Raw genomic sequence first — 23,992 nt, forward strand, 5'->3', positions numbered from 1 at the left:
TCCATCTTTGCAGCTACAATCATAAACAATGCGTATTGGCGTAGTAGATGATTCCTTGGCAACAGGATGATGCGGGATATAGTGCACGGGTCGATCGGTAGGAAGTTTCGTTTCCTCAACCTTTTCAATAAAATGTCTTCTCTCCTGCCGCCCCTTATGATATCTCCATACATTTTTAATAAATCGGGTTTGTTTGCTAAACGCCTAATAACGCTACTTGTCCTCTGTTTAACCAGTTCCATGTTATGCGGTAGCGGAAGGAAATCTGGTTTCCATGGTAAGGTCCATTTCCTCTTATTATTTCGTCTTCAACTATTGACCAGTAATAGTCTGCGCCAATCAATAAAGATATGTTAAACTTGTCTTCTGCGCATATCGGATGTGCGAGTCGTAAACCACGTAAGTATGGCAGTGTTTTGATTTCCTTTTGTGATTTTGTCTGAATAGGAGCGGCAATTTTCGGTACAATTATTACTTCTATTTCTATTCTTTGATTATCAACTGTTTCAATAGCTACGTTTGCTTTATCAAGATGACGAACTTGTCCTTCGTTTCCTCCAAATCCAGATATTTTCAGTGCAATCTTTTCGGTGGACTCAATTTCTAATTTTCTAGCTAAATCTTCAGTTATGAATGAGTTCTGTGCTCCCTCGTCAAGTAATATATTTGTCATGATAGATCGATTTTCGGACCAAACTGGAGTTACGGCAGTCAGTTTCAGTAAAACATCTGTATGTGCAGTAACAGTAGAATGCAATGATGTGGTTAACTCTAATGGTGTTTCCTCTACGGCGGTATGTGCTACGGTCTTTTGTGTACTACTAGTATACTGGTTTTCGGTCAAGCTCTTTGGTTCTGTGTTATGTACTTGCACATGTATGCTCGTGTGATGTCTCTTTCCGCACTGGCGGCATTTAAATTCAGACTTACATTCAGCTACTCTATGACTTCCGAAACAGTTAAACTTACCTTTTTTCGCTTCACAATTTCAATTCGTTTCTCAACATCTTTCACGTTTTTGCATGTATTTGGATGATGGGATTCTTCACAAAATAAACATTTCTTACGTGACTGTTTTCTGTTCTTTCCTGCAAATGTTTCGGCAATAAACGAAGCGGCCGGTAAAATTTCTAAATCTTCATTACTTGGACCTGTAGATTGTCCTGCGACCTGTACGCATACTTCCCTCTTTATTGCTGTTCTCAATGATTCGATGTCCCAGTCGTCGTTTCCGCGGTCTCGGGTTATGTTTTTTCGTACATCGGACGCCAACTTATTGTATATAATAGGCGTAAGAATGGCTCCAAATGTACTCTCGTTTGTTCCTAACGATTCTAATCTGCTACACTCGATTCTGTCGGAAAAGTTTCTTAAACTGTCTGCGTTTGACGTCGGTGCGGGTAAATCAATTATATTTGAATATATGCGTTCGTGATTTTGTGGTTCTGACCAAACCTCTCTCTCAGTATTGATACGGCTTGATAGTAATTTGCACTTGTGAGTGGTAAACTGGCGATACATTGCGCGGCTATTCTCTGAATTTGATTTTGCAAATACGTAAATTTCTGCACATCTGTTAATGTTTGCTTATCGTGTATTGTTGATTGATACGCATCCCAGAAAGGTTGCCAGTTTAACAAATTGCCATTAAAATATGGTAGATTCAATTTTGGTAGCTTGTGGTAGATGATAGAATTTGTTGCGCTCATTGACGATCTGTTTTGCATATTATTATTCTGCATGGGATGTGGAGTATTACATGTAGATGTGGAGTTGATAAATACAAAATCTGCTGCATTTGGATTTAAGTTCTGATTAGAGCTAGTTTCATTTGATTTGTTTTTCTGTTTTGAACTTGATGAATTGCGTACTTTTGTCAAAATTCGTTCTATATCTAAAACATACCGATCTGAGTCTTCTATCTCAGCTTCCATGTTTTCCTCTGCAATCTCCTCTAATATTTCATTATCAAGTTCCGAAAGAATATCCCTCTTCTTTTTCAAGGTTTCACATAGGCTTTCTATTTCGTCGCGTTGTGTTGTTTCTTTCTCTAATTCCTCTTTAATCCTTGAAATTAATCTCCTCGTGGCTCCTCGATGGCCCACTCTAATGGCTTTCAGGTCACGGCACCAATGTGACGGATGGGTTAACTTAAAATCTGGACAGGCAGTAAAACAACGTCTGGTTCGTTTGATCGTATAAGCTGAACTCAATATAGTAACATGATACATAACAATAGCAACGTTAACAGAAGATATGATGACGTTAACAATGTGAATGGAAACGGCGTTAAGGTGGTATGGGTGTCTTTCGCCATCTTGGATTGTAAAAAGCAGAGAATTTAAGGTCCATATTTTCTATCAAATTAGCAAAATTTGATGCAAGAATGCAGATATTTCATGTGTTTTTACATTTAAAAGATCCAATTTATAAGAATATAACTTATAAATATAAATATATGTACAAGTGTAGATTATTTTTGGTTGTTTTTAAATATTTTCAAATTGTCATTTTAAGGGGAGGTAACTCTAAAACAGTGCATTTTCTGTTGGATTGTTCATGGAATTTTCCTACTTTGTATTTTAGCCGGAAAAAACGCACGGTGACCCTATCTTTTCTTTTGATATTATCAAAGCATTGTTTGAAAGCTTTATTTTCCTAATTTATTTTACAATTCTATAATTTCGTTTAGTTTCTATTCACAAAATGGTGTTTTTTCCTGTATAATCCATACAAAATGTGTCATTTTGTCACGACCCGTAGCTTGAAAAAATGCACGGTGACCTATCATTTTTATAATATTTTTTAACATGTATCAATAGATACTACATTTTGGCAAAGTATGAACAAATTCTATCATTTTTATTTTAGACTCCCATACCACCTTAAAAGTAGTGTTAACGTTTGACTTGAAGTTAAACTGTCTCTAAATCACCGACAGAAGCCATGGTTTAATGATGTTAAAACTTTGTGCCTTTTTAGATGTTTCATTGTGTGCTTGCATATAATATGTTCCGAGGATTTTGCATGGAACTGATGTTAGTGAAATAGGTCTGAAGTTTTCGGCAGCATGTCTAGGTAGTGTTCTAGTGTCTACAGATTTTTGAAACATCACTGTCTGTCCTGATGCTATTGCGTTCTTTGAGAATTCTGTTATGGATTCCATATACTAGTATACGGCCCAGAAGCGATTGGTCAACATCTTTGGTCAGTTTTACTAGACTATAAGACGTCCATTTTCAGTTATAGTGAGGTTATGTATATTGATATAGCCGGGTGAAATGGCTATTCGACTATATGTAAATCAAGAAGGAAGATTCACTCCTTAAACTTTTATTTTAGCAGTCCGGCAAGACCGAACAACAAACTCCAAACTAAATGTAAAGTAACATACAAACAATAACAATATATATAAGCACAATCAATTAAAGGATTAAGAAGATTAACAGATGACAAATTAGAAATAACAATAGATTAAAAGAGTAATTAGTGTCCGACACGTATTTGTAAATTATAGTCCAAATTGTCACAGAGAATAAATAATGAGATAAATAGAGTAAAAGCATTTATAAGACCTTTGTCCAAGATTATGACACATAATCCGTGTGAAACACTTATGCCTAGATTTACGACAAAGTCCAGAATATTGAAATAAATGCAAAACCTAAATATACATTAAAACATTTGAATTACTGAAATGTTGTTTAAAAAACTAATTTCATTGCACTGTCCAAATTGTCCGGTCATATATTCCCGCGGCCTCTGAAGACACGACCCGGGTCTTAATATCATGTTCATTTGAAATTGTTCCGAAAGTTTCTTCTGTGATTGTGGCGTCCTCTGTATCGATAGTTTTGATTTGAATGGTTATCTTGTCTTGTATTTTCCCGAATACTGTCCAGTTCGTCTTCTAGTGTTGTGATTCGATTCAACATATACGTTCTTTGTCGCGCTGTAATTGATATTGCTGGTCGATGGCTTTACATCTTTGATCGTATATCCGAGAATGAACTGCTTTAAGATACGTATTGCGTTCCTGTAATTTTTCTATTTCTTTTTTTATCATCTGCACCTTGTTTTTGAAATTTTTCTAAATTGCGAATTACACTGTAAAGCTCTTGTTTCAGCTCTTTGAATTTCTTTTCGTAATGAACAATTTAACTCTCTCGGAATTCACTCGGTCGTGCCTGAGTCTTACGTTATCTATAAATTCCTTGTTATATTCTAAACTTGGAAAGAAGTCCATCAGTTCTATTGTATTCAGTTCCGCACATGGAAACATTGACATAGCTTTGTTTTCTTTGAATATCCTCATCCTTTCTGCGTCACGACGTAATTTGGATTTGGATTTAACTTTGACAACTTTCACGTCCGGTTTTCTGTAAAAACTACACATTCTGGCGAAATGTCCAAAATTTCTGCACTTATAGCAAAAAGACGTTTTTGCTATGCATTGTCTAAAATGAAATTGATTGTTCACAGTCTTTCCACAAAACTTACATAGGCAGTTGTCCATATGTTGTGTTGAATTTCTGGTCTGAAAGGTAGCTCCATTATCAGACATCTGGTATCTCCAGTTTCGGCCAAAATTTCTGGTTCTCTGCGTATCCATTTTTCTGTTTGCTGGGGAATCAGCTTCACAGATAGAACAAGGTATCCGAAAGATGCGTTGACCGGATGTCCTAACACCAGATATATAGCCGGGTAAAATGGCTATTCGACTATATGTAAACCAAGAAGGAAGATTCGCTCCTTAAACTTTTATTTCAGCAGTCCGGCAAGACCGAACAACAAACTCCAAACTAAATGTAAAGTAACATACAAACAATAACAATATATATAAGCACAATCAATTAAAGGATTAAGAAGATTAACAGATGACAAATTAGAAATAACAATAGATTAGAAGAGTAATTAGTGTCCGACACGTATTTGTAAATTATAGTCCAAATTGTCACAGAGAATAAATAATGAGATAAATAGAGTAAAAGCATTTATAAGACCTTTGTCCAAGATTATGACACATAATCCGTGTGAAACACTTATGCCTAAATGTACGACAAAGTCCAGAATATTGAAATAAATGCAAAACCTAAATATACATTAAAACATTTGAATTACTGAAATGTTGTTTAAAAAACTAATTTCATTGCACTGTCCAAATTGTCCGGTCATATTGTCCTCAATATGTTTTGTTGTTTCTTGTATAGTTCCGGATTTATCTATTGTAAATACAGATTTAAATTGATGTGATAGTATTTCTGCCTTCCCTTTACGTCGCCTTTACACTCCAATATTTTTCCGGGATTTTATATATTTCCTTAACGGTTTGGTATTATTTTGAACTATAGTCTTAACCTTTTAGAATGGTATCATTGATGTATGTGCATTGATCTTTCCTAACCTGTTCCTTGATTTCTCTTTGCAAGTGTCTATGATTAGGCAAATTTTTGGTGTGCTAAGCTTTTGGATTCATCCTGGGGGTTATGGTGCCAACAGTTTCAAAATTAGGGGCCAAAACAAGCGTTTTGTAGTTTCTGGACAATTCCTTGTGTGTAAGTGTATGGATCATCTCTGACATTGTACCACAAGGTTCCATATCACAAAAGGAAGGCAGTGATTGAGTTTGGGGGTAATGCCCAATTCATGCAGGAATAAGGGGCCAAAAAAGGGCCAAAAACAACCATTTTTAGGTTTTCTGGCCAGGTGAGCTATTCTCATCACTTGGCGTCCGTCGTTGTCGTTAACTTTTTACATTTTGAACTTTTTCTAGAGAACCACTAAATGGAATGAAACAAAACATGGCATGAATGTTCCTTATGTGCTGACCAAGTGTTGTTACTTTGAAGCCGATCCTTCAACCAAGATGGCCGCCATCGGGGGACTTAGTTTAACATAAGACCCTACGGGAAATCCATACAAATGTCTTCTTTTTAAGAACCACTGAATGATTTGGAACCAAACATGGCATGAATGTCTCTTATGAGGTGTTGACCAAGTGTTGTTACTTTGCAGTCGGTCCATCATCCAAGATGGCCGCCATCGGGGGACTTAGTTTCCCATAGGACCGTGCCTATGGGATATACATACAAATGTCTTCTTTTAGAGAACCACTGAATGGAATGGAACCAAACATGGCATGAATGTTACTTATGAGGTGTTGACCAAGTTTTGTTACTTTGCAGTCGGTCCATCATCCAAGATGGCCGCCATCGGGGGACTTAGTTTAACATAGGAACCTACGGGAAATCCATACAAATGTCTTCTTTTAGAGAACCACTGAATGAAATGCAACCAAACATGGCATGAATGATCCTTTTAAGGTGCTGACCAAGTGTTGCTAGTTTGTTGCCGATTTACTGTTCAAGATGGCCACCAGAATATTTTATTTAATAATGGGACCAATATTGAACAAAACTTGGCCTCAATCATTATTTGGGTATCTGTTATGATTTTTATCTATTTTTACATGGTTTCTAAAACCAAAGTAGAGTCAGGTGAGCGTAACAGGCTCTTGAGAGCCTCTAGTTCTAGTTTCCAAACAATAACTTGTGTTATTTATTTCTTTAATTGTATATGATTGTATTTTGTAATTTACCTCTTGTTTCACATGTCAATGTCACTGAGTGAATTTTCGATTTCTATTAATTTTAGATTTTATGTTATTGAGTTAAGGGATTTTATTCATTAGAAAAAGGTGCTATTTTCTAGTTTTCAAAAATAACTCAAAAATGCTTTCAGCAGTTCTCATGAAACGTTGGTGTATTGTTTATATATATTGACTGAAATATTTGTTGCTGATGAAAAAATGACCTAAATGAGTTTGAATATTCTAACTTTTTCTAAATGACTATTTAATGAGGTGTGTGGATTTTTCTTAATAAGACTATGAGGCAAAGTTGTATATAGGGTAGAAAAATCAAAAGCACCAATTATAAGCATGCAATTGATCAAATACTTCGAACGGAATTTTGACACTCTAAAAGCAATTTATAGTCCACTTTTTTTCAAAGGCCTTATTTGAACATTTTTTTATCAGCTGAGGTTTTTGTCGAGCCTTCGACTTTTGTCGAAAAAGCGAGACTAAGCGATCCTACATTCCGTCGTCGTCGTCGGCGGCGGCGTCCACAAATATTCACTCTGTGGTTAAAGTTTTTGAAATTTTAATAACTTTCTTAAACAATACTGCATTTCTACCAAACTTAGACAGAAGCTTGTTTATGATCATAAGATAGTATCCAGCAGTAAATTTTGTAAAAATAAAATTCCATTTTGTTCGTATTTTACAGTTAAATGGACTTAGTTTTTCTGCGGGGAAACATCACATTCACTCTGTGGTTAAAGTTTTTAAAATTTTAATAACTTTCTTAAACTATCCTGGGTTTGTACCAAGCTTGGACAGAAGCTTATTTATGATCATAAGATAGTATCCAGAATTAAATTTTGTAAAAATAAAATTCCATTTTTTCTGTATTTTACAGTTAAATGGACTTAGTTTTTCTTCTGGGAAACATTACATTCACTCTGAGGTTAAAGTTTTTAAAATTTTAATACCTTTCTTAAACTATCCTGGGTTTGTACCAAACTTGGACAAAAGCTTATTTATGATCATAAGATAGTATCCAGAAGTAAATTTTGTAAAAAAATAACTCCATTTTTTCTGTATTTTACTTTTAAATGGACTTAGATTTTCTTCCAGTTAACATTACATACAGCAGTCTGCAGTTAAAGTTTTCAAAACATTTATAAGATTCATTAACTATCCTAGATTTTTACCAAACTTGGACAGAAGCTTCTTACAATCAAAAGATAGTATCAAGAGGAATATTTTTATTGATTTTTTTCCTCATTTTTGTTGAGCCTGTGATTTACAGCAAAAGTAGGCGAGACACTGGGTTCCGCGGAACCCTTACAAATTTTTGATTGTACCGAGTGTACAAGTAAGTAGAATACATAGTTTAGTAAGGAAACAATGGCTTGAAACGAAATAAATCTTTGTTTGTAATGGGTTATGTGCAGCTTCGGACCCATGTACATGGTTGGACTTTCACTGTACAAGGCATTTGGTTCTGCTTTGAAAAGAACTTGATCACAGAGTCTATCATAGACTCAGCCGTCTGTGATTCTTTTCACAGACTATGTTCCATATTATATAAAAGGTTAAGTGGTTGTTAGGACCTAGTCCTTATGATTGAGATCCTTGTCAGATATTCCTGACCATACAAGGAACATTATTCTCATACAAAAAATAGGATAATTCTAAATACACATTCATAAAAAAAAAATGGAATTTATTACACAGGATAATCATAAGATATACTTGAATTGTCTTGGACCTCACTTCTGTGATGGGTATATGTTAATGGAATCCTTCTCGGAACTTGATATGAGACAAACATATTAGTAGTGGTAGACCCCAATGTCAGATGATCTTCACTTTATACCGAATATTGACTGTCAACAATATGCTAACATTCCAATTTTCAATAACAGACTCAGTTAACAGCAAAAACATTATCACAATAACAGATGACAAAAATACTAAAAGCCCAATAACAGCTATCTGTAGATGTAGTAGAATAAGACAATAGAATAGAATAGAATAGAATATTTTTATTTCCAAATTAGGGCCCCAGGAGGGCATATGATACAGACAATATTATTATAAACATTAACATATGCAATACACACATAATAAAAGATATATAACAGTGTTATAAAAATAATAAAATAACAGCTAACAGCAAATATATTTTCAAAATAACAGATAACAAAGAATTAAATTGCCCCATAACCCATAACAGTTAAACACCTTGCCCCGCCTCATATATATAATATAAATAATGGAAGGCCGAGTTTGTTCTAGTCTATTTTTTTGTGGTAGGCCGATTTTGTTTTAGTCCGAATTAACCAGTAGCGCCTAACAAGACCCTATATTCTGTAGTGTACTCCACGTCTCAATCATGATCTTTTTAGTGATTTAAAGAGGCTGTGAATTAATTTAACAAATAAGTTTAATTACAACCGTAACAAAACAATCTGTAGCAAAATATTGACAGATCATAATCTCATACATACAGGAACCTGAGTTTTGAGGCACGAGAAAAAATTTAAAGACCCAAGAAAGATCTGGTAATCTCACATGTTTTCTGTTAGCGGAGAATAAATGGGTATTAATCCCCAAACAGACTTAGAGCTGAGACTACTATAACACATAGTTATAGTAGTCTCAGATTAGATTGATAAAAAATCGGATCTCCTGTACATACACCTTATCGCTATTTGTCTGCCATTGCTGGATATCACACAGGTTCCCGTAAAATGTTGACGTCATAAAACAAAATATCTGACGCCACAATGGAAAAGTGATTGTTGTTGACGTCAAAAGTTCAAGCGGCCGGGTCAGCCGGGATTAGTGATAAGGTGTATTGTAGTTGGTGATGTGCACAAATACTGGTATAAAGATAGTCCAAATAATTATCAGCCGGACAGCAAATCCCTGATTTGTCCGTTAGAAACCCGGATTTATTATTCGAGAATCAAGTGGAGATAATTTAAGAGAACGTCGTCGACAGATGTCGCTGCGTAGAAAAATAATTCCCCGCGGAAGACGACCCGGTAGAAAATCATGGTTTTGTTAAATTATAAGAAACTAAACGTATCACGAGCGGTATGCATGATATGAGAAGTTTAACAAGTATTTAAAAGATATGAGAAGTCAAATAATTTCATCGTTGAATCGGAAATTCAAGTCATTTATTTTCAGCCTTCTGAACCGCCATTTTTCAACATCGACTGTCATTCATAAATATTCAACTCGGGACGAATTGACACAAACCCGTTTTACTTATGGAAAATAAATATGAGAAGTTTATATTGATAAACTAGAGCATGGAGAACAGAACTTGGGTAGTCACATGCCGTTACCCTTCGTTGTTCACACACGAGCACAATTTCAGTACACATCACAAATTGGTAAGGCCCTGCGGGGACTCCCTTCTTTTTTTGGTTGAAACTGCTCTGCTTTTGCCTAAAACACGACTAACTTGCCAGTAATGATAAGACAATCAACATGTCCTTTGAAATAAACAAAATCTGTTATTTTTTGCGTAATCTATTTACCTTTTTCATGCCCCAGTACACAAAAATATAAAAAAATGTACAAAATTTGTTTTACTTTCTTATAAATCACACAAATATTATGAATTTTGTACATTAAACATGTAATAAAATGTACACAAACCTCCGAATAACATCCCTTTAGCAGTGCATTATTTTTTGGGAAGTCCAAGTGTAAATTATTGTGACACTTGTTAGGTTTTGTCCCAAATCAGTGAAAAAATGGCATGTTCAGTGTAAACATTCTGAGATCAGATATATCATAGATAAATAACAGAGGAAAACAGTTTGAACAGAGTCAGATCCTTATTTTGTAGCTTTCAGATGTAATTTCAAATGAATGCAGATAATATCTGCACTTCATAATATAATATTGCTTGTGCTAGTTCCCATTTCATCTTCTAGGTTCTAACAGTCATTCAATAATTGTTCCATAGATGATTGTTCAATCTGCACCCAGTTTCCCTATTGGTAAATTAATCTCTTTTATAATGAATACTTAGTCTAGTTCATTCTTTTTTACATACATGTACCTGCATTTGATGATTGAGGATTTATATATCAGGTCAACATGGTATTTTTTTTTAATTCTTCATTATTACACATATTTCAGTATTGATCAGTATTCACACGATATATAATGTTACCACAAACGGTTATTAAATATTTATCTATGTTTCTGATGGTACAATGTACATATTATTTGAGAACCGTATAGCAATATATATATATATGTTCCTGATATAATACTATATGATATATATATATGAATTATATTAAAAAAAAATCATATTCATTATATAATTATTTTTCACACCCCGTGGCTCTAGCTGTTGAATGTTGTGATTGGGTTTTTACCAATTTAAGTACATGCATTATTATCCCACTAAATTACATGTAATTAGTGAGAAAGCTATTTACAGTTTTACTTTATTCTAGAAAAATATAAAATTTACTTTATCTTAAATGTTAAACAGACATGACTCAAGAGGACGGTATGGGTATCCATATTCTATGCTTAGATTTATATAATAACTCACAAGCCCTATTAAGTTCTAAAAGATTTTTTTAAAAATACACTACTTTAAGAATTTATATTTTACAATATAATTAACCCCTTTTCTAAAATGAGACAGCACACAACAAAACACATGACAGTGTCACTATCAGGCCAAATCTAAATATATAGTTAAAATGAAAAAAAAACACTTTAGAGAACAAAGACCAATATAAAATGCAATATTTTTATGCCAGTGACTAGAAGTTGTTACATGTCAGTGTTCATCATTAATAGGCCTCACATAAATAATTACTTGCATGGATAAACATATTTAGAATGGAAATAAACATTTAATAAGTTCACAGATATAACTGACATTGGGTCATAACTTAGCAGAAATTCTATAAAAACATTACTCTAGAAAAGAATATATATAACAGTAAAAATGTACATTTTATGCCCATAATCTTTATAAAATATATTTCCATGTAGATCTACTAAGAAACAAGTATGTTTCTGCATCTGACCATGCTGACTGAATGCTGAATCAAAATGAATAATTTATGTGTATTCAAGAATAATTATAATTTATGATTCTTCTAAAAAGTATGCCATAAAATAATTATTTTCATATCAAAGTATATATGACAAAATAAAGGTTACACACATGCAATCAGGGAATATGCTGAAACATTCCCTCTTTAATGATGGAATTTTAACACAAACGCTTTGGGTAAGTATTTTTTTCTAATAATTTACTGGTCCATAACCCCTCACTTTATATAAAAAAAATAACCATATAGAAAACTTTTTTATATTTCTTCTGAAGCTGTAGTATAATATATTTTTTAAACTGAATAATGTGAATATGTAATAATATTTTATTTCCCCCGATTTCTAGATGATTATCAGATGTTTGTATGCAATATGTAATTAAATAATGATTTACCAAAGCAGACATACATTCTATTATACTTTCTCTCACTAGTTTGGGTCCTGATACCTGACAGGTGCCCTCATTCCAATGATTAATTGTAATATCCAAGGTATTTTTCATATTTACACATTTTGCTATCGCACACTGATAAATTTTTGAATATTTTACCCCAGAATCACTCTTTCACTTACTAAAATTGAGCGAAATGGTTATTTTCTCTCGTTTCTGATCAGCCGTCCCTTCAACGACTTTTCATTCGAGTTATCTCCCTTTGGCCGGTCGCCAGTTTTGAGCCTGTTGAATTGACACAATGCTGTTTTACCTGGCGAGTTTTTGTATCAAAAGGCATTTCATGTTCATAATATCGGGAGGTATCATCACTATAAAGGAAAATACATTACCATTCCGTGTGTCATTTCAATTTACATTTATTTACTGAGAAGTGTCACGGCCGCGGCACGTTTTTTCATCTTTCCGAGTCAAATAATCAATGAAATTCTATTTTTTCATTCTTAAATGTATAACGAAGTTAAAGTTTGAAACCTGCCGTATTTAATTATGTATTTGGTTAAGCATGATAAATACACAAAATAGCTTTACGCCGTCGATTTCGTGGCGTCATTGCCGTTGCTAAAAAATGCCATTTTTTGAACTGAAAATCACGTGACCAGAATAATAAAATCGACGCCATTATGAGATTTGCTGTCCGGCTGTATGACGTCTTGAAAAGCTATTATTATTTTTTTCTTTCGAAGTAAGGCGTCAAAGAAAAAAATATATAATAGCCTTTCAAGACGTCATAATTATTTGGACTAGTATAAAGATTGTGTACCAGTATTGTGGTTTTTTTTAAACAATACATATAGGTAACTAATCTTTTGATATGACATGTATGAGTTTAGCATTTAAAATACCTGTAAAAGGGGACGAAGTCTGTGTGAATTTTTTTTAAAAATTCAAACACAAATGTATTTTAATTTCAAAAGGCAATTACCGTAACGCTTCCGATTTTGGTTCTGTTGTTAGGGATTTTACTTGTGACGTTATTTAAGTTATGACGTCATGTTCAATGTTAACAAAGAAACACAATCATCAGGTATAAGGTTTATTCATATCCAAGACAAAGAGTTATTAAAAATGAAATTGGTATTCTACCTGGATTATTGCGGCGATCATTAAGTTGATGACTTCTTTGCGGCCTCGTAATTTACTTTATATTAAAATATTTATGATACAACTAAGAGCTGTGTGCATAAATAGAACAAATATTTTAATTTTCCTGTACTGGTATACATGTTGTACGATGGTTTCTACAGTATTTTAAACACTTGTCACAAAAATACTGCAGCATTTATATTATGTCATTTAAATTCTAATGTCATGTAGGATTAAACTTCCTCCCATTTGAATGTTCATCATTAATACAAGGAACAAGGAAGTTATACACCTGTTAACAAAGCAGATTTTAGTAATCTTAGTAAATTTGTTAAAAATAAATTACATAAACATGAAAAATTTTCTATACCACCAGTGAATATGAATGAGCTACATGTATTTAATGAATTAGCAAAACTTGATATAAATAAAGCATCTGGTATGGATAATATTGGTCCAAAAATCCTAAGATTAAGTGCCCCTTTTATTGCATCACCTCTCACATATATATTTAACAGAATGATAGTTACTGGTATATATCCTTCATTACTGAAGAATGCTAAGGTAACACCAGTTTTTAAGGATGGTGACAAACTTTTAGCAACAAATTACAGACCTATATCTGTTCTTCCAACTTTATCAAAATTAATAGAAAAACATGTTTCTAATAAAATGTACAAATATTTATTTAAACTTAAACTTTAACACCCTACACAATCTGGTTTCAGGCCGCAGCATTCTTGTCAAACTGCACTTATCAATATCATTGACAAATGGTTGCAAGAGATGAATGATGGTAATTTAAATCTAGCAATTTTATTAGATTTTAAAAAAGCTTTTGATTTGGTAGATCATGATATTCTTTGTTTAAAGCTTGAAATTTATGGATTTAGTGAGGCTACTGTTAGTTTTTTTAAGTCATTCCTCAATTACAGAAAACAGCAGGTAAACATTTGTAATGTTTATTCTGAACAACAACATATAAAATTTGGTGTCCCCCAAGGTTCTATACTTGGTCCCCTATTGTTTGTACTATTTATAAACGACCTTCCCTTATGTATTGAAAATTGTGAAACAGACCTATATGCTGATGAAACCACTCTTCATAAATCTGGGAAAAACATAGAAAACATACATGATGATGTTCAAGAAGATTTATACAGGGTTGAAGAGTGGTGTAAAATGAACAACATGATGATGTTCAAGAAGATTTATACAGGGTTGAAGAGTGGTGTAAAATGAACAACATGTTCATTAATGCAAATAAAACAAAATGTTTGGTTACTGGAACAAAACAGAAACTATCAATTCAGACTTATCAACCAAACTTGATTATAAATTCAAAAGTTTTACAAAATTCTTCATGTGAAAAATTATTAGGTGTTAAAATTGACAACACACTTAACTGGAAACATCAAATTGACCAAGTTTGTGCTAATATATCATCCAGAATATACCTTCTTTGTAAAATAAAGAAGTTTTTAGATATAAATGCAAGGAAAACATATTACAATGGGTATATTCTTCCCTTAATTGACTACTGCTGTATTATATATTGGGGTGAATGTAAAAATGAAGGGAAAACAAGAATTTTTTTAAAACTCCAAAAAAGAGCAGCAAGATTAATTCTAGATGCAGATCCTTTATCCCCCTCAGCCCCCTTATTTAAAAAACTTGGGTGGATGACAGTTGACAGTAGAATAAATTACCACAAATATTTACTTCTATATAAATGTATGGGTATGGAAGCACCAATGTACCTAGTTCAAAAGTTTAAACTGAAATCAGATAATAATCCTTACTCCTTAAGAGGTGTCACTCAAGGTAATCTGATAGTTCCTAAGCCGAATGCTGAACTTTTTAAGAAATCCTTTGCTTATTCTGGATCAGTATTATGGAATGGACTACCATACAAAATGCGTAAGGCTCAAAACAATTTTACTTTTAAGCAAAGTATCAAGAAGTACATACATTTGTAACACAATCCTGATAAGAAATGTTTGCTACAATCATGACAATGCATTTGTAATGTATATTTTTTATTTTCATTTGATTTTTTTGACTACATGTATACTTCTTAAACAGCATTATATCTTATGTTAATAACAATACATTGAACTACATGACTGTAAATTAACTATGTGTAAATATCTGTTTTGATTGTATTGTAATTTGTATGTGAGGGCCTCAGGGAAGATTAGTTTATTGTAACTAACTGAGTTTACCCTCTTTAAATAAAGAATTTATAATTATTATTATTATAATACGATTTTTAAAAATATTGACAGATTCATTGTATTCCTTGAGTTCCTATATTTTTCTAGACTACTCAAATTCTCATGACAACGGGACCAGAAGATACCTGCGTTCTGCTCAAATGCGGGAATTAAATAAATTGACCCCAAAAAAGTTAACAATTTTGAGTTCATTAGTAAATGTACAATGAAAATTTGGGGAAATATTCCCGATTAATAATTTATTTTTCTTATTGATTTTTCTGCTGTAATAGGGGACTTCGTCCCCATATGAAGGTGTCACATATAGACGTGCATAATGAAATTAACTTAGGTCCGAGTACACAGTTATTTCGTAGTGCATTTCTTTTAGACAATAAATGTAAATAAAAAAAATCCCACCTGCGCTTTCTCAATAACATTTTTACAGTGTGTTGTACTACTTTTGGGACAAATTATATCAAAATTATAGAAAACTTCATCAGCTCTAACTCAAAATATGGACAATTTTGTGTTAAGGGGGTCTTGAAATCTTTTGACAGCTTCCGAAGTGCTAATTTTTTACCTTTTTCAGCTGGACCTAATCACTACTTTACCTAAATATTTATGACCCAAATTTTTTTACAGTGTCATTTCACCCCCCAACTTGCTATATGAGGCATAAAACATGGAGAATTAAATTTGGAAGGGGTATAACAAAAATTGGCAAGTAACACACTGTCCACATTAAGGACTATATTCGTGAACAACGAAAATCAAAGGACGATAACTGTGTACTCGGACCAATAAGTTACATATGACATGACTAGTCCAAATAATTATGACGTCTTGGAAGGCTATTTTAATTTTTTGCTTTGACGCCTTCGATGTAATGATGTAAGGCGTCAATGAAAAAAATATAATTATTTGGACTAATGACATGACAATTTGATAAGGAATGATTGTTTGTTTAACTGATGCTGCCAGCTTGCCAATGATGGTACCCTGCGATACTCATCAAAGAAAGTTAAATATTCTACACCAGTAAGCAGAGAAAACAAACACATGTGATCGTTAGAAAGGCACATTTAATATTGATTGTGAGGTGGTTAACAATAAAGGGAAACAACCCATCAATAATCATACATGTATATGACACATGGAGTAACTTAAGGGATATAATTCAAATCAATACATGAAACAATCAATACAATACACTGACACTGATATTTTTTATCTTAAGGGAACCCTACTGTCTCAGTATTTTAACTCACTCTTCTTTCTTCTTTGTTTTCTTTCATCTCTCTCTTTCAAGAGTCGTAGTACATGTACATTATATATTGCATCATACACAACAGCCCGGGTGGATTTTGCTTTTTCCACCAGCCCACCCGTGCCCACTCTAGCTAAAATCTCTTTTTTGGAAAAATACTGATTATAAATGCTAATCTGCTTTTTTCAATTGATTGTACTTGCCAGTCTTTTGATTAAACCAAAGAAATTGCATGCCCACTCCTATGGGTGGGCAGAGTGGACGGGTGGACAAAGCAAAATCCACCTGAGCCGTATTATACATGTGGTCCAAGGACACAGTTATCGTCCTTTGGTTTTCGTTGTCTACGAATATAGTCCCTAGTGTAAACAGTGTATAACTTGCATGTTTTATTTGATACACTTTCCCAAGTTATTTCTTGATATTAAATGCATGAAATATTAAGTAGGGGGATGTAATTACATGTTTAAAAAATTTGGGTGCTGAATCTTTATGTTAAGTAGTGATTTGGTCCAGTTCCAAAAGGTCAAATTTTATCACGTCTGAAGCTGTCAAACTGAATTTTACACCCCCTTAACACAGAATTGTCAATGTTTTGAGTTAGAGCTGGGAGAAGTTTCTATAATTTTGATATTATTTGTCTCACTGGTAGTACACTACACTAAAAATCTTTTTGAGAAAGAGCAGATGCGATTTTTTTAATTTGAATTTATTGTCTAAAAGAAATGCACTACAAAATAACTGTGTTCTCGGGCCATGTAAGTGAAATCCTTTAATTAGATATTTAGGTATTTATTTTATTACATTACATGTACAGTGTGTAGATAAAAGTTTTTGACATTTTATAGATCAGTTACAAATCTATATTAGTTTGTGACAAAGAAAATTAAAAAATATTTTGAACTATAAACTATATTTGATTATAATTTGAAAATAGATCCTTGGACTTGAAAAACTCACTCATACATGTTTAATCAGTTTTTATACGACCACATTGGCCGATCCAGGGGGGGGGAGGTCCAGGGTTGGAACCCCCCTTTTTTTTGGACGGTCAATGCATTTGAATTGGAGCATATATTTTTTTGTAAATTTTTGTAATCTTTTACAAAAATCTTCTCCTCTGAAACTACTGGGCTAAATTTAACCAAACTTGGCCACATTCATCATTGGGGTATCTAGTTTATATAAAATGTAACATGTCCAGTGACCTGGCCAATTGCAACCAACCAAGATGGCAACCATGGATAAAAATTGAACAATAGGGTAAAATGTAGATTTTGGCTTCTATCTCTGATACTAAAGCATTTAAAGTAAAGCTAACGAGGATAAAATTGCTCGATAGGTCACAATCTATCATGCTCTGAAATTTTTAGACCAATCAGACAACCTGTTGTTGGGTTGCTACCCCTGAATTGGTAATTTTAAGAAAACTTTGCAGCTTTTGGTTATAATCTTCAATACTATTATAGATAGAGATAAACTGTATAAAACAGCATTTTTTAAGAAAAGTAAAGAAGTAAAATCAAAATTTCAATCAGTATAACTTTGGGATGCAATGAACTATTTTATGTTTTTTATTCATGACAAAATCTCCAGAAAACAGGTAACTTTCCCCCTATATTGCAGGGATTATATATTTGATTTTACTTTTTTTGGTCGTTCCTATATTACTTGACTGATTAAGAGGATGTCCAACAGCAGAGAAATAACCTGTCAAAAATTAAATAATCCAGAGTCAAATGTTGGTAATAAGGTTGGTGATAAAGTCTATAACAATTGGAGTCAAGAGCATCCTCAGGAATGGGGTTCAAACTCACAACCTGAGTGTTGACTGGCTAGTGATTACAGAATTATCTACTCAGACCACTCGGCAATTGAGAGCAAAAAAGCAAACCTTACCAGCAATACAAGATGAATTTTTGAGAGGGGAACGATTCTGACTCTTGTATATGTTGCTTTATGTGTGATAACATCTTATATATCAAACTTATTGACAATTTTCTTTTTTCACACAGGTATGAATTATAGTGATGTCCTGGTTATCAGGAATTACAGGTAAGGCAGAGCAGCTATTAAATAAATTGGACCAATCTGCTGCTGATGCTTTAACTACCGCAGAGACCCAATCTCAGGACTGTTCATCAAAATACAACGCCCTGAACAGTGTCACTTTGGATTCTTCATCCTTTGTTAACAAACCTTTGAAACAAAGCACCATATCAAAAACTCCAACAGTGTCAGATATTGAATCCACCTCAAATAAAAAAGTTATTACGTCTTCAATACAGACTGGTACCAAAACCCAATTAAGTACCTCTACACCACAGTCTTGGACCAAGAAAAAAGTAGATAATGATGAAGCATTGTTCGACTTTCTGAACAGCAGTGAACCATTAGATACTTCTAAGAAGAAAGTAACACCAACTAGTAGTGCTCGACATTCCAGACATTCAAGTTCTTCTTCTGTATTATCAAATAAGGGTGGAAAAATAACAGAGAACCCTCCATCGTCTAACAGTGGATCGTCTATTGTTCATGTGGATTCCATCCATGGCTCAGGTATATTTTTCAACTACATGTAGTCTTTTGTTTTTTGAATTATATTTAATAATTCTCTGATTTTTTCCCTAATTAATACTGTTGATTCATTAATGTTACTTAGATACCAATTATCGGGAATTTCGTGGTTACAGGTGAACCACAAATTCAAATGTTCAATGAATAACATATTTTTAATAGGCTTTGTGAACTGAGATTGGTAAAACCATGAAATCAAATTTCCATGAAAAAGCAAGTTTTCAGCATTCCACAAAAATTGATATCCACAAAAAATAAAGGGATCCATAGTATTACTCATACCATGCAATACAAATGTATAAATCAAGGAAGAATCCTCTTCCAGAAGAGTAAAATTGATTACATATAACAAAACTTTTTCCTGGAACACTGAGCTAGGATTTTAGAAAGACACATATCTATATGTCATTCTATTCATAGTAAATAAGAGACCTTGGTGGTAGTCAAACTTCTGTTTCTTTAGTCTGTCAACACTGAGGTTGTGAGTTCAAATCCATCACATGCAGATGCATTTGACTGCAATATGAATTGACTAAGATTGCCAGTATTACTACCTACATGTATGGTTGTTGGTTCTCTCAAGGCACTCAGTCTTCCTCCACTAATAAAAACTGATTGCAACGAAATAGCACACAAGTGCTGAAAGTGGCACTAAACACCAATCAATTAATCTTAGAAAATAATTGTATAACAGATTTTTTTTTTATTGAAGTTCAAAAGCACTCAAGAGTTATTTGCTAAGTAATCTTTAAAATATCCAGTATTTCTTCAGCTCAAATGGTTCTAGAGCTTTTTATAAATAATAGTATCTTCTTTAACCGGTCCACATGACCAAGTTTCTTGTTGACTAATTAACCTTCATCATTAATTCTTGTTTTGACATTTGCATATGATTTACTTCGAGTAGACATTTATTTAACTGTTTTGTTATTTTAGGAAGTGAAAGAGGAAGTCCTTCAGAAACAGATGTAAATGTAGATGTTGCTACTTTAGCTGAAGCTATGTTGGATCAAAGTCCAAGCAACAGTGTTCATAGCAGCCAAGACCATGAGTCAAATGGAGAAACACAAACTTTGTCATCCCTAGAGCTTGAGAACAAACTTCTAAAGAATGAAGTACAGTCACTAAATCAGGAAATGTCTTCAGTAGTTAACCGTGCTAAAGAAGCTGAAATGGGTAACTGATATGATTCATGTTAAATATCTATAGTTAAATGCAAAACAAAATTGAAATAAAATGCAACATTAGAATTTATGTTTTACAGATACAGTGTAAAAAGATAGTATGTTTAAAGTACTCATTGATTGATAAGTATCAAAGAAATACAGATTGTTGTTTAACAAACTTTTACTCTTCTACATCAGAGTTACTAAGACTGAAGAAAAAGATGGATGAATATAACCGATCCTCTTCAAAACATGATCATGTATTGAGAGAGTTACAGACTAGAGAATCAGATCTAATGGAAGTGTTAAATGCTAAAGATTCTCAGCTAGCTGTCTTGAGAATAAGGTTAGAGGAAGCAGATAAAAACCTGCAAAGTAGCAAAAAAGAAATGGATAGACTTCAAGGTGAAAAATCAAGGTAGTTATACCAGTTATAGGATTAAATTGTATTGTCTTCAAACTTCAACTTACAACTGTGCCTTAATTGTTGTACCTTTAATCATAATTTTTTTTTTTATATATATATCATTTTAATCTGGTCGTCCAATGACACATTTTGTGACAGGCAAGACATCACTGTCAACAGTTTATTTTTAAAAAAAAAAGTTTTTAACAAAATATATTGTGCCTGATATTCATATGATGAAGACATAATCTTTCAACCAGTTTAATTGAAGTCTGGAGCTGGCATGTTAGTAACTGCTAGTAGTCTTCTGTTGTTTTTGTGTTACTGTCATTTTGTTTATTTTCTTTTGTTACCTCTTCCAACATCAAACTCAGACTTCTCTTGAACTGAATTTTACTGTGGGTATTGTTATGCTTTTACTTTTCTACATTGGCTAGAAGTATAGGGGAGGGTTGAGATCACAAAAATCATGTTTAACCCCGCTGCATTTTTACGGATGTCCCAAGTCTGGAGCCTCTGGCATTTGTTAGTCCTGTATGATTTTTAATTTAAGTTTCTCATGTATAATTTGGAGTAAAGAATGACGTCCATTATCACTGAACTAGTATAGATATTTGTTTAGGGGCCAGCTGAAGGACGCCTCAGGATGCAGGAGTTTCTCGCTGCATTAAAGACCTATTGGTGACTTTCTGCTGTTGTCTGTTCTATGGTCGGGTTGTTGTCTCTTTGACACATTCCCCATTTTCTTTCTCAATTGTATAAGTTGACACATCCTAAATTAATTGAGGGTGTCAACATTGATAAAGATTGACGACCCATAAACAATTCACTGGCATGCAAAAGTTAGTTTTGCAATAAAAATTATGAATTTGATTTTCTAGCAATTTCAGTTTGTTTATCAGATTTTCTTTTATAGAATACTTCAAGATCATACAGATTCGAGTGGTATGCACAGTCAAGCTTTAGATTCTCTGAAACAGAAACTTGCTGAAGTAGAAGATTCACTGAAAGCAGAGCAACAGTCATACAAGCAAGCACAGGTTATACTTCAATAATTCTGTCAATTTTAATATGAAAGTCTGGCAGGTTTTGGACATGTTCACCACCCTTACGTCAGAAAATGAATTACCAGTCACTAAATCCTGATTGTATTGCTTATAGAAATTTGATTACTAGATTACTCAAACCTTTTTCTGCAATAATATTATTTATCGCTATTTTGTGCATTTTTCCTTTGATCTTTTTTGTGATAATTTTTCATATCATGCTACTCACATGAGATGGAAAATTATCGCCAGAAACTATGGAGGCAGGTGGCATTTCTAATGAAACTGACATGAAATTGACAAAGTCGTCATAGGTAAAATAGCGAGAAAATCAATCTTGTTGAGATGATCAACGATAATCTATAAATACGATGGGACCAAATGAAATATTTTTCAGGCAGATGGTATATAAAGAACTGTTCACATATATAATGTATTTTTTTTCAGCAAGAATCAGCTGGTAGACAAGGTTTATTAGAAAAAGAACAGAAAACATTTACGGATGCTTTAACATTGGCAGAGAAGAAGGCTTCTGATGATAGAAGTAAGTTGTTAGTATCAATATGTCTTTTAAAAGTATGATAAAACAAACCTTTCAATTAAAAAACAAACTGTTTATAAACTGAAAACCTGTCTAAAACACACTTCTTTTAATCAGGATGTTCACTGAATTTTCTGAAATAAGTTCAGCTTAGTTTGCTGAATTCATGTATTACCTAACCCTTAACCCAATACATGTATTCCCATTTATCACATATTTGTTACAAATACTGATTTTTTAGTTCGTTCTTATGTTGTACTGTATACCACTGTCCCAGGTAAGAGGGAGGGTTGGGATCCCGCTAGCATGTTTAACCCCGCCACATTCTGTATGTATGTGCCTTTCCCAAGTCAGGAGCCTGTAATTCAGTGGTTGTCGTTTGTTTATGTGTTGCAAATTTGTTTTTTGTTTAATTTTTACATAAATTAGGCTGTTTTCTCGTTTGAATTGTTTTACATTGTCATTTCGAGGCCTTTAATAGCTAACTATGCGGTATGGGCTTTGCTCATATTTAAGGAAGTACACCACTAATTCATGGTCCCATTGCTTTCTATGTTAAATTCCTCCGTTTCAAGCAGACACACCTCTTTTATTTTAAGTTCAAATAAAGTGGCAATCAGTGCATATCAAAGCAACACCTTCTGGTGTCCTGTACTGAAAATTTCAACATACCTTACATTGCATATAAGAAAGAACTGGTTCCCAGAACTTCGGATGTACCAAAACAGGTACTTCCGATCTGACAAAAAGGCAAAATGTACCCTCCTTTTTGTCGAGCCTTCGACTTTAGTCGAAAAAGCGAGACTAAGCGATCCTACTTTCCGTCGGCGGCGGCGGCGGCGGCGGCGTCCACAAATATTCAATCTGTGGTTAAAGTTTTTGAAATTTTAATAACTTTCTTAAACTATACTGGATTTCTACCAAACTTGGACAGAAGCTTGTTTATGATCATAAGATAGTATCCAGAAGTAAATTTTGTAAAAAATAAAATTCCATTTTTTTCGTATTTAACTTTTAAATGGACTTAGTTTTTTCTGCGGGGAAACATTACATTCACTCTGTGGTTAAAGTTTTTAGAATTTTAATAACTTTCTTAAACTATCCTGGGTTTGTACCAAACTTGGGCAGAAGCTTGTTTATGATCATAAGATAGTATCCAGAAGTAAATTTTGTAAAAATAAAATTCCATTTTTTCCGTATTTATCTTTTAAGGAGGCTCGCGGGTATAAGATTTTTAGAAAAAAAATAAACATTTATTTTTCATTACAAATTTTATTAATTACCTTTAGTAGTTGTTACTTTATCATATGGTACAAAAATCATTCCAAAAAATTAATTCGTGTTGACCCCAGGTGACTTTTAAAATGTAGATATCATTGAAAAAGCTCCAAATTATCTCCCTTTGGTGCAAAAATGCCATTTTTTGGCATTAAAATTGAAATATCTTTTTTAAATCATCGGTGACCTATATTTTTTATTGTTGTTTTCGAATAAGCTGTACACAAACTAAATTATTATTAAATTTAAGCGATTTCTGTAATTTAGTTCTTTTTTTATTT

General features: G+C 33.1%; 1 protein-coding gene across 2 annotated transcripts in view; it reads left to right on the top strand.

Annotated features, from left to right (window-relative positions):
- LOC134710325 (golgin subfamily A member 5-like) overlaps positions 1-23,992 on the top strand; it is a 104,062-nt gene that overhangs the window by 14,908 nt on the left and 65,162 nt on the right. The window contains exons 1-6 of one of the 2 annotated variants that reach the window (XM_063570650.1): positions 8,983-9,132; positions 18,713-19,256; positions 20,211-20,450; positions 20,639-20,858; positions 21,763-21,886; positions 22,340-22,436. In XM_063570650.1, the coding sequence (XP_063426720.1) occupies positions 18,728-19,256; positions 20,211-20,450; positions 20,639-20,858; positions 21,763-21,886; positions 22,340-22,436 (1,210 nt within the window). In that variant the 5' untranslated portion in view covers positions 8,983-9,132; positions 18,713-18,727. Of the gene's footprint in view, positions 1-8,982; positions 9,133-18,712; positions 19,257-20,210; positions 20,451-20,638; positions 20,859-21,762; positions 21,887-22,339; positions 22,437-23,992 lie in introns of those variants that run through there. The other variant, XM_063570651.1, reaches the window with a different exon arrangement.

Source organism: Mytilus trossulus, chromosome 3, assembly GCF_036588685.1.
Source record: "Mytilus trossulus isolate FHL-02 chromosome 3, PNRI_Mtr1.1.1.hap1, whole genome shotgun sequence".
In the NCBI taxonomy this organism is placed as follows: Eukaryota; Metazoa; Mollusca; class Bivalvia; order Mytilida; family Mytilidae; genus Mytilus; species Mytilus trossulus.